General features: G+C 34.4%; 1 protein-coding gene and 5 non-coding genes across 7 annotated transcripts; all 6 read left to right on the top strand.

Annotated features, from left to right (window-relative positions):
• The first annotated feature begins 1,047 nt into the window (after positions 1-1,047).
• Positions 1,048-15,616, top strand: LOC132559291 (proliferation-associated protein 2G4-like). Of its 2 annotated transcripts, XM_060223905.1 has the most exons (14): positions 1,054-1,135; positions 2,322-2,450; positions 2,863-2,968; positions 3,359-3,428; positions 3,788-3,880; positions 4,516-4,579; positions 5,051-5,129; positions 5,716-5,739; positions 6,679-6,757; positions 9,782-9,860; positions 10,318-10,369; positions 11,019-11,113; positions 11,868-11,995; positions 14,211-15,616. In XM_060223905.1, the coding sequence occupies exons 1-14, from the start codon at positions 1,114-1,116 to the stop codon at positions 14,307-14,309; spliced, it is 1,119 nt and encodes a 372-aa protein (XP_060079888.1). In that variant the 5' UTR covers positions 1,054-1,113; the 3' UTR covers positions 14,310-15,616. The 2 variants fall into 2 exon arrangements, with proteins under 2 accessions (XP_060079887.1, XP_060079888.1); XM_060223904.1 differs by lacking the exon at positions 5,716-5,739 and having other exon boundaries at positions 1,048-1,135.
• On the top strand, positions 4,089-4,220 carry LOC132559302 (small nucleolar RNA SNORA57). The gene has a single exon (XR_009554613.1). It is a non-coding gene; the product is annotated as a small nucleolar RNA SNORA57 (small nucleolar RNA).
• On the top strand, positions 7,317-7,451 carry LOC132559307 (small nucleolar RNA SNORA57). Its single transcript, XR_009554617.1, has one exon. It is a non-coding gene; the product is annotated as a small nucleolar RNA SNORA57 (small nucleolar RNA).
• On the top strand, positions 7,991-8,125 carry LOC132559305 (small nucleolar RNA SNORA57). Its single transcript, XR_009554616.1, has one exon. It is a non-coding gene; the product is annotated as a small nucleolar RNA SNORA57 (small nucleolar RNA).
• Positions 9,007-9,141, top strand: LOC132559304 (small nucleolar RNA SNORA57). Its single transcript, XR_009554615.1, has one exon. It is a non-coding gene; the product is annotated as a small nucleolar RNA SNORA57 (small nucleolar RNA).
• Positions 9,471-9,605, top strand: LOC132559303 (small nucleolar RNA SNORA57). The gene has a single exon (XR_009554614.1). It is a non-coding gene; the product is annotated as a small nucleolar RNA SNORA57 (small nucleolar RNA).
• Positions 15,617-17,232: the final 1,616 nt, after the last annotated feature.

Here is a 17,232-nt window from a genome sequence, read left to right as displayed (position 1 = left end):
CACTTATAGATATCAAAGAAGGAGGTCTTTGTACTGGAATATTTGCAATATTTTATTTCGTCGGAATTTGTTTTAAGTAAATTGCATATGTTTGTTTTCAAATCATCGTACAGACCTTACAGTGACTTGTATGTTCAAACCAACCGATACCTAAATACTTGTTATATATGCCAGGGACTTAAAATACAAAGGGATAGAAAAGAAAAAAAAAAAACACTAAACAATGTGATAACGTCTCTGGTGATAGCTTTTCGGTCTGTTTACTACCGCGCCAGTGTGAAGAGAAGTTCATTTTCTTAACAAAAATAATACTAATAGATAGAAGTTATGTATCGCAAAAATTACACAGGTCAATCGCAAAATTACACAACTTTTAAATGTCATCAATTTAAAGATGAGTTTCGCCATATTTCAGACAGAAAGTGATATACAACATAGAGTGGTATTTTAGTTGTAAATAGCTTAAATTTGCATTTTGTGTTACAAATATCAAAAGTTGATAGCAATTATTTTTCACAAAAGTTAGCACAATCAATTTTAAAATAATTAAACTTTTTTATTTTGAAAAATTAGATGTGTACTTATAGATTAAAAACAGCAAGGCTAGTTAATTCGCACTTCTTTGCTACAGAGTTACAAAAACGTACAGTTATTTGTCCAGTCTATTTAAAACTCGGTGTTTAAATTCAATTTGAACAGCTATATTAATTTGATTGTTTTATCCCTAAGTAGAACTGTGCAACTCCGCGGCCCAAGATATGTCCGTGGTTTTTGTCGTAGATATCCCCTCAGGACTAATGCTTAGTCATAGGTAGAACAAAAACACACTTCAACATCTTGAACATGATTATCTTTTTTTTTCAATGAGTAAATATATTATTATGACAATTACTGTTGAAAGGAATTTGATTTCTTATTGTTAGAGACCTAAATCTCGAAACAATAAACATTTCCGCCTTGCTTTCGCCGACGGCACGGGTTATCTACCTTAGATATAATCTTTCCCGCCACGCACTGCGATGAGGACTCAAACACGTGAATTCCAAGATGGCTGACAAAGACGAACAAGAAGAGCCGACTCCGGCATCCGACATCGTTGTCACCAAATACAAAATGGCTGGTGACATGGTGAATGGTGAGCACTTGTGTAGAAACAATGTTTTATTATTTTCAAATTAAAATGAGAACTTAATACTCTTAATTACAACCGAATTTAGTGTTTGCTATCTCGGAGTGATACGCCATGCCATGACCATGTGCTTTTAGAATATTGCACAACCAGTTGTTACAGACAATGCCTTTTGGTATAATATTAGACGCCCAGTAGAGTACTAATATAATTGAATGGTATTGACATTCATTTTTTTCTGTTGTATGTATGATGTATAATTTGTGAATCAAATGTTAATTTCGCATATCTCAATATGGCAAGTTCAATGTATCGGATTCGTGAAGGGAGAGGGGGGGGGTGCGGTGTGTCCTTGTTTGGTCGGAGTTTATAAAATACAAATTTACTTTGTGATTTAAAGTTGTTATTACTGATTAAAAGAAAACGAAATTTTAATTATTATTTGGAATGTCTTTACCCGTCCTATGTTCGGACGAAGGAGCCTGTTGATCATAGTTTCCAGGCCTACACACTTATATGGATAATGCTATATGGTCACGGCTAGAGGTTTGTTAACATATAGATTTTACGTTTCGGGGTTTGCTTATGGTGTGTTATCAGCCTCATAGGGTTATTACTATAGACAAAAGCCTCATTGGGGGGAGAAATAAACATATCTTGAGAAAATCCTAATGTGAACCGATCTTGGAATAACCATGCAGAGATTTTGAGGAGGGGGGGTTAAATGGAAGAGATGAGTCACAAGCAATAGTATATCTAAATCTGAAATGAGTTACTTTAAAGGTTAGGAGAAATCGATGTTTGCTGTCTTTCAGCATGGTGATTTTATGTACAAGTTATTTATATGATAAAGGAAAATGTTGAGACAAAATATGTTGCCATTCACAGTGAATTCAGACTTGAATTTTTAAAAATATAGAAAATACTATTTGGTGTGTGTATATTACGGAGATGTAAACACAGCCTTTGTATATCCTTTTTATTATCACATGCCATGTTCAAGGGGTGGGGGGGGGGGGTAAAAAGTTATTTGATAGCAGGAAGCAAAACTATTTTTCTTGTATGACATTTTGGCATTAACTTCCTCTTTGATCTTTTCAGTCTTGCCCAGAACTATTCTGCAATAGACACAGACAACTGTTTTTTAAAATGAGAAAAAGCAATTTAAGATGTTTTTTTGTTTTTTTTTCAGGAATCATTAAAGAAGTTGTTGCAAAGTGTGTTGATGGGGTGTCAGCACTGTCTGTGTGCGAATTTGGAGATAGCCGTTTACTTGAAGAGACCAACAAAGTTTTCAAGAAAGACAAAGAAATGAAGAAAGGTTTGTTTCGAATTGTCATGAAAAGATTATAATCATTAAAAGATACTGTTCATATGTACTGGCCCCCCAAAAAAATCATCACCCATCGAGGCAATGATTTAAGTGATGGCTAACAGTTTTACTCTAAAACTTAGGCATCATCAGGACAGTGTTGTAGAATTTATTACCTAAGGAACTGAAATTGTGAGTTTTTATCTATTTATATAGTCATTAAATGTACAGCTGACAAAATATTGTCCTCAGAGTTAAAAAATATGTTGTCTAATCTATCTTATAAGAAAAAGCTGCCCTTCAGGTCAACTATAAATGAGTAGAAAAATTGTTATGAAATTGGTTTTTTTATTCATTTTACTATCTTTCATATTTCTGGTTACAAAGAAAGCAATTTCCTGAAGTCGTGATTATTTTACAGGTATTGCCTTCCCAACCTGTGTATCTGTCAACAACTGTATCTGTCACTTCTCCCCACTTAAGACAGACACTGAACTGTTACTGAAGAATGGGGATGTCGTCAAAATGTAAGTTTTCAATCCGTCACATGAGAATGTTGTGAAATTGTTAATTAATGTATTTTATTTTTTTTAACCTCTAAGAATTGGACATTTTTTGAAGATGAGGCTTTTGAGGTTTGAAGTATGACATGTGTCAGTCAACCTTATAATATGGAAAATGAAGAGGCTTATAAAACACATTTGTTTTTTTTTTTACAAAATGACTGAACAGGTGCTTACTATTGTGTGGAGTTTTCATTTAGGCATCTCATTCAGGTTTTAAGCGATCTCTTTGAAACTTGGTAGGATTGTAAATAATGACATGAAGCTGTACAAGCTGTTGTAATTGTGAATTGAATTAAATGTGAAAAATGACAGTAGAATATGAAATTTTGATGCAGTATTGATATGTTACAGAGACCTTGGTGCACACATTGATGGGTTCATTGCTGTTGTTGCCCACACACTGGTGGTTGGAGCCACACCTGTATGTAACCAATACCTAGAACAGCTAATAAAACTTATGCATATTTCAAACAAAATTAGAGGGAAAAAAATTGTTGCAGCACCACCATAATGTGGCCTGAATAACTAGTGCAGGACTTAAGGGCCTCTTGTTGTGTTAGTAGAAGAGCTTTAAACATCAAAAATTACAAATATTAAAGCCTGGTATAGGCCCAGAACATCTTTAATATATAATATAAAAAAAGGTATACTGGAATATGAACAAAGCATATAAGACAAATAGGGACTGAGAAGTGTCTCCTGAAGCAAGAATAGTTACACTGTTAGATGAAATTATAAGGAAGGTTTAAGTGTATAATAAAGTGATGTCTTGTTTTACAGGAAAACAAAGTGGACGGTCGACGAGCTGATGTGATAATGGCAGCCCACCAAGCAGCTGAGGCTTGTCTCCGACTAGTCAAACCTGGAAATGATGTGAGTCACATGGATAGAATCTCTAGGTCATTTTACATTATAAGTAGAATTTTTCAAGTTGCTGTATTGATAAAAATTGATATTTCAAATCAGTGGATCGATGATTGATCTGAATTTTCCATTAATGCAGGCTTAGGACAAATTCTTTTAAGTTCTTATAACAAAATTGAATTCAAGACAAATCCTTACTTGAACATCTTTGTAAGACCCATCACATCTTGACATGTGTAGTCTTTGGTAGCTATCGCATGAATGAATGGTGGAATATAATATTGTCAGCCGTCTTCGGAGCTGAAGTCTCTTTATTGCTTCAGATTCTTCCTCAATGTCTGACACATTTTCAAATGCTTAAAATGTTGATAATCTTTCAAGTATGCAGTAGTTATATGAAATATTTACCATTAGGGAGATTTTGAAAAGGGGACAGAATATGTACTCAAATTACCTCCCTTACTATGCTAAATATGCAATTTTTCTTATACCGAGACATGTACAAATCAAGATTAAGAGGGAGATCTCTCAAAAGTATTTCATCATCAAAATGTTTAGTGTAATTTTCATTTTAGCAAAACTATGGGAAAGGCAAGTTTCAGATGAAACTGATTTCATATTGTTTTGTTTTGTTTTGGTTTTAGAATAACAAAGTAACAGAATCTATATCAAAAGTAGCCATGGCCTATGACTGCAAACCTGTAGAAGGTGAGTGACATAGATTAAAAATGACTTTGTTATTGTGGTATCTTCTCAATTTTTCCTGAAAAATTAATTAATTCATCACCATAGTAATGATAGTTAAAAAGAAAATTATCTTTTAAATGGCTACATCATGCTACTAACCTGTCCTTTATTGACCTGACATTGTTAAAAGTAAGTTAAAGACCAAAGAATTAATTACACCATTGTCTACAACACAAATTACTATAAATAAACTTGCACAATAAAAGTTTAGCACCATATCAATTTTGGAACATTCACAATTATTTCTTTGTTTAAATGCAATACCTGAAGACTTGAAAATAAGCTTGTAGCTTTTAACATAAAAATCCTGCATTTGCTTACTACTAAAGAAAATCATCTGAACATAATTTTTTCTAATGACGGTATTTTCAGTTACAAAAAAATAGGTGCATTTACTATATGTTGCTAAAGATATTTGTTCATTATGGACAGGAATGCTGTCTCACCAGTTGAAACAACATGTGATAGATGGAGAGAAAGCCATTATCCAGAATCCAACAGAGGCACAAAGGTAAGATCAGAGGCAATTGATGATGATTTTACAAATTCAGGAATGATGTTTCACCAAAGTTCTAACGATCGAGTCAATAAAATGACATCTTTTTGTTCTACATATTCAGTTGCAAGATGGTTATAATCCACTTTCAGAAACATCTTGGACATTACTATTTCTGACACTTACAATGATGTTATGTGCCTTGCCAGTTGGATATACAATGTTATTTGTGGGATCTCTTTCGATTGAAGATTATCAATGTCGGTTAAGTTTTGTGATCCAAACACATGCACAAGTCCTGTAATCTGAGGCTATTGTGTGTAGTATCCTTGAATTTGATTACTGCATTGTTTAGCAAATGTACAATGCTTTATGTTTTAGGCCTAATGTATCGTGTTCTGAATACAAGATGGTTGTCCACATTGTAACATTTTCAATTTTTTTTTACGAAGGAATACATGAATTTGTAATGTGCATGTTTTAATGCCAGATGTTGGCATATTTGGTTTTATTATATCTCTAATGTCTGAATAATGTCAAGAAGATATTCTTGTTTGGAGAATACAAATGATAATTAGTACTTATAATTTAAACTAACTAGGAAAAAATATGAGGCCAAATATAGGTGAGTATAAAAATGTTTTGGAAATAGTGTAAAGTATTGGAAATTACCCAAACCACCTATTAACCCATCTCATTAGTTGTTTGTTGCTATGAATGCCTCTGCCTGTTGGACTAATTAAAAATTCCGTGTTGCAAGGTCATATTCCAAATTTATATGAAATATGTTTGAAAAGTTCGCTTATGAACTTATGAAGATGAATAGTAATGTGATTTGTGATGGGGACAATTGGTCTTGCAAAAAAGAAAAGGAAAAAAAGACAAAAAAATTGATATAAAATGTTTCGGGAAACTATTTGTGACACCTAGGTTTATATGAATGAAGAATTTATTACCGATCATTGTGAAAATAAAGGTTGGGTAAATGTGATCATGTAGTTATCTCAGAGTAATTTAGTACACTATATAAGAAATTCTCTCCCTTGGTATGTTGCGATTGCCCTGTTGAAAACCCCAACAGTTGTGCTGCCTGTTTTTGCATGAAGAGTATGTTTGATAAAGAGTGTTGAAATCGGATTGGAAAGAGAAGGTTAAGTGGGGTAGTGTGGTCAATATTTCTTCAGTATGCCTGTCTCAGGTATTGTTTAGGAGATGACAGGCAAAGAATTTTTTTTTGTCTTTTTGTAAGAAAATGCTAGATCTTCTAACCGTTATATACAAGTACAAGATAGTTAAAAAGTTTGTAATGTTGAATGAGAATGGGGCCCCTCTACACTGTCTACATGTACACTGAAAACACCTGTTAGCTTACTTGAACTGTTGAATAAGTATTAATGTTGTAAATGTTGAAAAGTAACTCCTAAAGAAATGTATGAAAAGGTACACAGTTGTAGAAAGTTGAATGCTACCTCTGTAATCTTCAATATCAGTATTCTCACTTTGTAATATTCCTTTATTTGACCAATTCTGATAAAAACTAATTGTCACTTCATTTTTTTCACAGTAAAGAACATGAAAAGTGTGAATTTGAAATGTATGATGTATTTGCTGTGGATGTCCTCGTCAGCTCTGGAGAAGGAAAGGTAAGAAACCCATTTGATAAGATTTGTCAGTTAATTGAATTAATACTCAGTTTTCCCTCATAAACATCAGAGAGGATGTCTTGAGACAGATTTAGTAAATAAGTTTCAAAACCTGTGTCCTACCTTAAAACTTGTGTAACAGGGAATATTTGATGTGGGTTACAAGGTGGAATATAAAATTCTTTGGGGCTGAAGTCTTTTTGTTGCTTCAGATTATCCCTCAATGTCCGACACTTGCAGATTTCGATCTCTTGAATTTATAACATTGTATAATTAAGACATTTGACTTGGTGTTTCCCACAAATTATAATGATCTTATTTCCACACTTGTCTTGTTGCATTGGAGCATTAGATTGCCTGCTGTTTTAGGGACACTTTGATCATGTAATGTCGAGTATTTAAGCCTCCAGTTTGTACTGTATTTGTCTCATTTTAAAGAACATTAGAGATTGATAAACCCGGTTTTAGTAAGTTAAGTTGCTCTGGACAGAACTGATAATTATAGTATGTCTGATTTGAAATAAAGAATGTTAAGATCTACCCGACACTTGCATTGAACCCACTATTTCTTGGCGTGTGTAGCTGTGGTAGCTATCACATGAATAAAAAGCTGGTGGAATATAAAATTGTCAGCCGTCTTCGGAGCTGAAGTCTCTTTGTTGCTTCAGATTCTTCCTCAATGTCTGACACATGTAGATTCTGATAACTTGAATTTATAACATTGTATAACTAATTAAGAGACATGTGATGCTGTGTTACACATAAATCATAACAGTCTTAATTCTACACTTGTCTAGTTACCTTGAAGCTTCAGATTGGCTGCTGTTCTGTTAGATACATTGATCTTGTAATGTTGGGTATTTAAGCCTCCAGTTCATAGTGTAGTGGTCAAATTTCTGACACGTGTAGATTTGGTATCTTGAATTTGTAACATTGTATAATTGATTAAAAGACATGCAAAGTTGTGATACACATAGATTATAACAACCTTTTTTTCTTCACTTGTCTAGTTGCCTCCAAGTACTAGACTGCCTGCAGTTTTTAAGAGACACTTTGATCTTGTAACGTTGGGTATTTAAGCCTCCAGTTCTTAGGGTAGTTGTCTCATTTTGAAGATCATTAGAGATTGATAAACCAGGTTTTAGTAAGTTAAGTTCTCTGGACAGAACCGATTATTAGTATGTCTGATTTGAAATAAAGAATGTTAAGATCTACCCGACACTTGCATTGAACCCACTATTTCTTGGCGTGTGTAGCTGTGGTAGCTATCACATGAATAAAAAGCTGGTGGAATATAAAATTGTCAGCCGTCTTCGGAGCTGAAGTCTCTTTGTTGCTTCAGATTCTTCCTCAATGTCTGACACATGTAGATTCTGATAACTTGAATTTATAACATTGTATAACTAATTAAGAGACATGTGATGCTGTGTTACACATAAATCATAACAACCTTTTTTCTACACTTGTCTAGTTACCTCCAAGCACCAGACTGCCTGCAGTTTTTAAGAGACACTTTGATCTTATAACGTTGGGTATTCAAGCCTCCAGTTCTTAGGGTAGTGATCTCATTTTGAATATCAATAGAGATTGATAAACAAGGTTTTAGTAAATTAAGTTGCTCTGGACAGAACAGGGCTAGAAAAAACCATTTTCAGCTACTCGTCTGTCGGGCAAGTGAAACTTGAAATTCACTTGCCTGAATCCAATATTCACTCACCCGAAGAAAAAAGGTAACAAAACATGATTTAAGGAACACAAATTTTATTGTCAATTTCTATATCAAATGTTTGAATTCAACACTTGCTTTTATTGTTTTATTCACATTCAATTTACAGTTAACATGAGCATGAACATCGACTTTTTGACAGTAACTACATACACAAAACAAACTTGTTTACAACATTTGTGGTGACGTAATTGGTTCTCGCGTAGTCTGGATCAGCCTGAGTCTTGACACATGGTGTAAACAAGGATACTACATCAATGTATTTGATCGACTATCAGTGGATTTAAATTACTTTTAAGAGTGTTTAAGTTGATAAACGTCATTTATTATGGAATATTCAATAGTCAGAACTACAAATTTTACTCACCTGCCTGACAAGTAGCTGAAAGAAATCACTCGCCTGGAAGTAGCTTTGACTGGTCTAGACGAGCGGACTAGTGGATTCTTCTTACCCTGAACCGATAATTAGTATGTTTGATTTGAAATAAAGAATGTTAAAATCTACACGACACTTGCATTGAACCCACTATTTCTTGGCGTGTGTAGCTGTGGTAGCTATCACATGAATAAAAAGCTGGTGGAATATAAAATTGTCAGCCGTCTTCGGAGCTGAAGTCTCTTTGTTGCTTCAGATTCTTCCTCAATGTCTGACACATGTAGATTTTGATAACTTGAATTTATAACATTGTATAAATAATTAAGAGACATGTGATGCTGTGTTACACATAAATTATAACAACCTTTTTTCTTCACTTGTCTAGTTACCTCCTAGCACTAGACTGCTTGCAGTTTTTAAGAGACACTTTGATCTTGTAACGTTAGGTATTCAAGCCTCCAGTTCTTAGGGTAGTGATCTCATTTTGAAGATCATTAGAGATTGATAAACCAGGTTTTAGTAAGTTAAGTTGCTCTGGACAGAACTGATAATTATAGTATGTCTGATTTGAAATAAAGAATGTTAAGATCTACCCGACACTTGCATTGAACCCACTATTTCTTGGCGTGTGTAGCTGTGGTTGCTATCACATGAATAAAAAGCTGGTGGAATATAAAATTGTCAGCCGTCTTCGGAGCTGAAGTCTCTTTGTTGCTTCAGATTCTTCCTCAATGTCTGACACATGTACACTTTGTGTCTGTTAAGTTATAGCATTTTAGAATTTGATGACATTTGATAATGTGCTACATTTAAATCTTTTATGAAGATTTATAAAATTCCTTTCCTCTTAATTGGATTTTAATCCAAAAATCTACTACCTATCTTTAATAATTCATGTTGCTATATTGGTTCATTGTTTCAGGGAAGAGAATTTGACACCAGAACCACTGTATATAAGAAAAAAGATATGGTTTATCAACTGAAGATGAAAGCTTCACGACGTAAGTAAAGTTGGTCAACAGCCCAAAGTCTACTAATATATACACATGTAACATCTAGTGAATGGTCAATATGAACTTGAATAATTTCAATATTTTTGATCTACCAGAAACAATCATTTTAAATACACATTTTGATAGAAAACCTAACTGAGACGCTTCCTCAACCTGTGATACAATGCTACCATATTTTGTTTCATAGTTATACAATGTGTTATTTCATATATCTGAAACCAGAAAAAAGGTTAGCATTGCCTTCCTATCTTAGTAGCACTAGCCATCTCTAAATATTTTGTTGTGCACTGAAATATGAAACAAACCAAAAAACCCCAAACCATTCACTGCTGCACATAGTGAACCATGTTGAATATGTACATTTTGACCCCTAACTTTGAAGAGGTGGAGAGAAGTGTTTTGAAATATCACACTGTAATATATAGCTTATTTGTTTATTTTTCAGAATTTTTAAGTGAAGTAGACAAAAAATTTGGTCTCATGCCTTTCACATTACGGTAAGTATCAAAATCCAAGTGTGTTTCCAAGATTATTCAGAAATGAAGGTAACCATGATAGAAACGTTTATCATCAATCAATTGATTTCTGATCTAAAAGCTAAACCGTGATTGATATAACAATTTGGATATTTCATCTGTTTATTAAGTCATCAAATTTTATATCGGTCACAGCACCATATAGTAAGTTAATTTTGCAGTGTGTTTGTAATACAAGTCCACCAAATAGGGTTTGCCATTATTGGAATACACCTGCCACATATGGTTTTGCTGTATTCGGCAGTAAAGGAAGCCAATGTAATTTAGTATGTGTGGTAATTTGACAGAATAGCCCTCTGAATTTACTGAAATATAAATAGTTGTTGAAATAAGTGATTTTACATGTTGTAATGAAGATGTTGCAGGATAAATGGAATACAAGGTCGGGGTCCTAAGAAATAAGCAGTACTTGGGCTCGGAACAGAATGACAGAAGTGGTTTGCCAGAGGCTGGCCAGTTTTGTCTTTCTTCACCCTCACCAAAATGCACCTTATATTTCAAGACACTGACCATGTATTCTCTATGTCTCTCTTTTCAAAACTCAAAAGAATTGTCCGAGGCTGTTAAGAAGTAGATTTATTAGATAAGCAATAACTACTTATGCTTACAGATTATCAGAGGATGAGAAGAAAGCCAAGATGGGAGTTGTGGAATGTGTCAAACATGAATTAATGCAGCCATTTGCTGTTCTATATGAAAGAGATGGTAAGTGGATTAAGATCAGTAGGATTGTCTTGATATATATTTCCTACATAGTTCACACACACATGAAAAGTTGTTGAATTTTTAACAAACTGTCAAAAGTCCACAAATTTCAAAGTCATTGATAATATTCAAAGTGTGAATGAAGATTATACATGGTGAAGTAACCACTGTCCCCCAACAACGTTGGAGGGTTACACAGCAAGACATTTTTGGCAGATATCATGTAGTGCACATTGCCATGGGAATGATTTAACCATGTCTGATAAAGAACCATATTCTAATTATCTGCAACGATCTGTAAGGTGTTATCTTTCTTGGTGTGTGTATAACCACAGATCAGCTATTTTACCATACAAATGATAGCTCACCATTTTTGGATGAAGGGAAATCAATTTTGTATAAACAATAGATCACAACCCCCTGGGACGGGAGGGTTCGTTAATTGACTGAATAGTTTAATTAGGCAGAAGGCAATGCAGGCCCTATGGGCATCTTATTAGATTTTGTACAGAACTGGCTATCAGACAATGTTTTCACTCTGCATGTTTGATGTACAGTGTTCACAGGCAATTTTATTCCAGTGATTGTGATGAGATTAAGAAAACAGGAGATATATAAGTTAATTGAAGGACTTGAAACGGTTTTTTTTCCCATTACATAACTACACACTTCAAGTTGGCCTCCACTTCAATTCTACTTCTGAAAGGTGTCAACTGAGGTTATGTACTTAATTTGTTGAATGTTTATGTCCTAGGTGAATTTGTGGCCCAGTTCAAATACACAATGGTGCTGATGCCCAATGGTCCACTTAAATTGACGGGGATGCCGTTTGATAGCGACTTGTACCTAACAGACAAGACAGTGGAGGACGAAGAACTCAAGGTAACTCCAACCTCCACTTACTTAAGGATTGATGGTCAATTTGTTAACCAGTTCACTTCATTTGCATGAGATTCACTTCATCAGTCCATGCAAGCAAAATAATGGACAATCAGTCCTTACATATATACATTAACCAATTAATTGTTGCAATTATCGTACATTTGTGACCACAGCTGCTAGCTATCTTTATTTGTGACTAGGCAACAAAAAGTCAAGCTCTGAAATGAGATTTAAGTGTAATGCTAAAGTGAGGGGTTTTCAAATTTCATTTTCAATGAATAGGAAAGAAGATTTTTACATGGATGAATTAGAATTTGGGGAATACTACCCGTTGTAGAAAAATCAGAGTTTTGGTGTTATTAGGTCATCTGACCCGAAGGGTCCGATGACCTATAGTCATCATGCTTCGTCCGTCGTCGTGCGCCGTCCGCCGTGCGCCGTCCGTAAACTTTTCATTCAAACGACTTCTTCTCAAATACTAGAAGGTCTAGGGGGCTAATACTTGGCACAGAGGATACTGGCATGGAGCTCTACCAAGTTTGTTCAAATGAATGACCTTGACCCACTTTAAAGGTCACAGGGGTCAAATATGTTAAAATCTTTAAACAACTTCTTCTCATTAACCAAAAGGCTCAGAGTGTAGATATTGGACCTGTGACATGCTGGGATGAAGGACTACCAAGTTTGTTCAAATGAATGACCTTGACCCACTTTAAAGGTCACAGGGGTCAAATATGTTAAAATCTTTAAACAACTTCTTCTCAATAACCAAAAGGCTCAGATTGCTGATATTGTGCCTGTGGCATGCTGGGATGAAGGGCTATCAAGTTTGTTTAAATGAATGACCTTGAACAACTTTCAAGGTCACAGGGGTCAAATATGTCAAAATCTTTAAATAACTTCTTCTCAAATACTAGAAGGCCTAGGGGGCTAATACTTGGCCCATAGCATGCTGGCATGGAGCCCTACAAAGTTTGTTCAAATGAATGACCTTGGCCCACTTTCAAGGTCACAGGGGTCAAATATGTTAAAATATACAAAGGACTTCATCTCAATAAGCAAAAGTCTATGAGTGCCGATATTGGGTCTGTAGCATGCTGGGAGGAAAGGCTACCAAGTTTATTCAAATGAATGACCTCAACCCACTTTCAAGGTCACAGGGGTCAAATATGTTAAAATATACAAACGACTTCTTCTCAACAAGCAAAAGTCCATGAGTGCTGATATTGGGCCTGTAAGATGCTTGGAGGAGAGGCTACCAAGTTTGTTCAAATGAATGACCTCAACCCACTTTCTAGGTTTGGCTTGCTTTTTGTCAGATGACCGTTAAGGCCCATGGGCCTCTTGTTTTGAGAAATGGGAGCATTTCAGACCGCCCGTTTAGTCACAATTCAAAAGAGAGGGTAAAACTATATGTCATACATGAAGATTACATGAATGTGACAATGTTGAGGTACATTGATATTTCTTGGTAGACCGTTCTGTTTTGGGGAAAGTTTCCCGAGTTTTCAGTAATTTTCCTTATGGAGAATATTTTTATATCCAGCAAGGATAACATACCAATTAGCCGATGCTGCCGTTTTCCTTTAGTAACTAGATTAATCTGTTTTATAATGAACAACCTTATAAAGTGTTCTAGTTCTAGAGTTAAATTGTGCAATAGTAACAACACTACAAGTTTGTTGGTTGGTAACATCTCGAGTGAGTCTTATTAAGTTGTTGGAAATCATGTTTTGGAACTGAAAACACATCCATAAAATTTGAATTTTGCCAAGCTCATGGAGGTTTACAGGATTAGCGTTTTGAAAGGTTTTCATTTAGTATGTGGTAGCTTTGAAGGGATGCCAATCACAGATGTTGGTATAATGAAACAAATCTGTACTGAAAAGCCTGCATTATATTTAATTTCTTTTAAATGATATGAGAAATAGGCAGGCATTGTATTGACCTTATTTCTTTCAAGGTAAAATCAGAGTGGCCTATTAAACTTTGTAACTGTGAATTTATTTTCAGAGTTTTTGATTCACCTTGATCACCTAGTCATAATACTTCATTTTAATATATATATCACGTCAGGAATCCTTTTGTACAAGATCTTTTTCAAAATTGTGTAATATTTATTGGGTATGGGTTTGTGTTTAAAAGTAAACAATATTGATTAATTTAGTCATTACAGTATGGGTCTGTGTTTAGAATTAAGTTATTTTTGTTACAGACACTTCTCGCCCAGTCAGCATCACGGAAGGCAGCCAAGAAGAAGAAAAAGAAGGCCGGAAAATCCATGGCCGAGAACACTGCTCCAGGAGATGATTAAGTGGGTGTGAGTGTTTGTGTATCAAGTTGGAACTTTTGAGGGCTGATCTTGGTTAAGTTAGATACATTTGACACCATGGACAGTATGACGAGGAGAGGGACTTCGAATTTGAGATCTGGAAGTCCTTTCCTTTAGGGATAAACCAGGCTGCAATGTGCTGTAAGGCAGCTGATCTCAGGTTCTTGTACTGCGATTCACTGTACAGTCTCCTGTAAGCCTTGCTTCTCTGCACAGGAGGTTTAGGAAAATACAGCTTGACTTTAAATTTGTGGTTCATCATGCTGAAAAAATATTTGGAGATACTTAAGAAAAAAAATCTTTTTCAGTTCATTTGTTAATGATATTTCTCTTCGAAAAATATTAATCCATTACCTTTTGCACTAATCAGTGGTCTTTCCAATATTTATATACAGATGTGAAACATGTCTGTTTGGCTTATAGATAATTTTACTATAAGAGTTCAATAAAGGGAAGATGTTGTCTTTACTTCAATATAAAACACGCACTTGATGTTTGTGCTTTATAATAATTGGTATTTGGTGCATATCTCATTGGTGTAGGGCAAGTTAATATTTCGTATAGCAAGGATATTGTCTCCAGCTTCTTATTGATAAAAAGAAGTTTTATATTTCTTGTTAAAAGGTTCTAAAAGGTTCAGAAAGCCTGCATTATCGTTAATTTCGTATATTTTTTCTGTTCACAAGTGAACGCAATCACTTGAGAGTAAAGCCAACTGCACTGAATTTTTTGTTTATATCAACAAATCTTGCAGTATGCTCCATGGATAACGAATTCTACCAGAACTTAGTATTGTTTGAAACCATGTTTCACTGCATTGTCCAAAGTTTGTTAAATGATGGACCATATTTATTTTTTATATACATCTATTTCATCAAAGGTGGGTCAATCCAACTTATTCAATTTCTTACAACTGGAGATAAACCTGTTGTCACTTTAAGAAATCGTGACGAGTTTACGGGTTTGTAGACACAGATTAAAGAGGAAGGAGAGTGGCTTTGTTGTATGTACTGTGTCCTGATTCTTACAGTCTTCCAATCTTATGTAAAGGTAATACCGGACTAAAACATGTCTTGGAACAACTGGCGTATTCATTATAATCAAAATTGTGTTATTTTACAAATTTTATTTCAACAAGGAAAGTTTCTTGTTTTGTAATGATGTAAATTCACCTTTAGACATTTGATGTGATTAGGATAGAGGATCAAATTTCGTCCCATATACAGGAGGTCAGGCAGTTGATTCACCCAGATGGAAGAGATGAATAAAACAAGTGCTATCATCCACAAGTGTTGGTGTTATTTCTCACAACAGTTTAACACTGCTTGCCTTCAATGAATTAACACATCCTTCATTACTCCAGATGTTTCCTGATAGTAAAATAACATCCAGTTAAATGTGAACGTTATTGGCTTATGTATTGAAAATTAAGCACATAATATACTTGAAAATCTCATCATAGCAATTAAGAAAGATGTGTGGATGTTTCGTTTAAACAGTTGTTTTTTTAGGTCACCGGAGACAAATGTCTCGTGGTGATCTATTCTAATACCCTTCATCCGGCAACATGTGTCCGTAGACAATTTAACACTTTCGACGTTTTCTCCAAAAAACCCTGATCCCATTTCTGCAAAATTTTGCAGAAACCTTCCTTGGCCTAAGATGAAACAAAATTGTGAATTATACAGTCCCGACCCCCCAGGGGCCTGAGGGTCAAATTGACTCGGATTTCAAAAATTTTATTCTTAAGACTCGGATATGGTAGAATTAAATACTTTTCATGAATGGTAGCATCTTAAGTTGCTTTACCAAAATTGTGAATTTCATGGACCAAGGTTCTTGCATTTTCCCGTGGATAGGGGGTAAAGTTGTTTTTTTTTTTTTTTTTAATTTATTTATTTTATTTTTCAAAGCATTTTAAACATACAGATAAACAACCTTGCACACCCCACACATAGCAATTGTACACCTCGTGCATCCTTTCATTGTGCAGTCATCATCATCACCATCCCTTGTACAATCAACATCATCATCATCCCATATACAAACATCATCTTCATCCCTTGTACAATCATCAACATACCATATACAATCATTTCCACTCACTCAGTCATTATCGTCATCATTATTACTAGATATACAAGTCCACAAAATGAGAGAGAAAAAACCACAATGAAAATGTATTGAAATGCCGAGAGTGAATAATATGGAGAGAGTTTACTGGGCTAGAGGTGAGATCTGATCCAAAAAATCAAAACAAAAAATTAGCGTCTGGTGGGATAAAATTAATTTATCGGAAGAACTACTAAATGTCAATGAACAACCAAGAGAAATACAAATTATTCTATAAATGTATACAATGAAAAGATATCAAAGCTCTTAAACTGTACCAAGGAAATTCACAAATATGTTAACAGATGAATTAGTCTGAGATTTCTAACAATTTTTACCATTTTATCCATTCAGCCCTAAACTTCTGTTGGGAAAGTTCCCCTTCACTATAAGCAATACTTTTTTGACACATATAATACTCTTTAATTGAACTGATTAAAACTATTGGATTTAAGGCTTTATGTAGACATCTTGTTTTGTATATGTAAAATTTGATTAAAATCAAAATTACATTATCTGTCTTATTACCTATATCATTTCAATTATGTAATAAATTACCAAAGAGAAATCTTTGTTTATTAAAAGAAAATGGGATAAGGAGTACATCAAAAAGGGTTTCTAAACTTTGTAGTAATGTTTGCGTTTCATGGCACTCCCGTAGAACATGAATAATTGTTTCCCGTTCCATATTACAAAGGTTACACATTGGACTACTAGTTATACCAGCTTTAAACAAAAATGAATTGGTGATAGGGGGTACAGTTTACTAAAGTATATATAGGAAAACTAGATT

This window comes from Ylistrum balloti, unplaced genomic scaffold, assembly GCF_031769215.1.
Source record: "Ylistrum balloti isolate Yb309-2 unplaced genomic scaffold, AGI_CSIRO_Ybal_v1 Utg370888, whole genome shotgun sequence".
NCBI lineage: Eukaryota > Metazoa > Mollusca > Bivalvia > Pectinida > Pectinidae > Ylistrum > Ylistrum balloti.
Note: the sequence above shows the minus strand (reverse complement) of the source record. Positions and strands in the feature narration are given on the sequence as shown.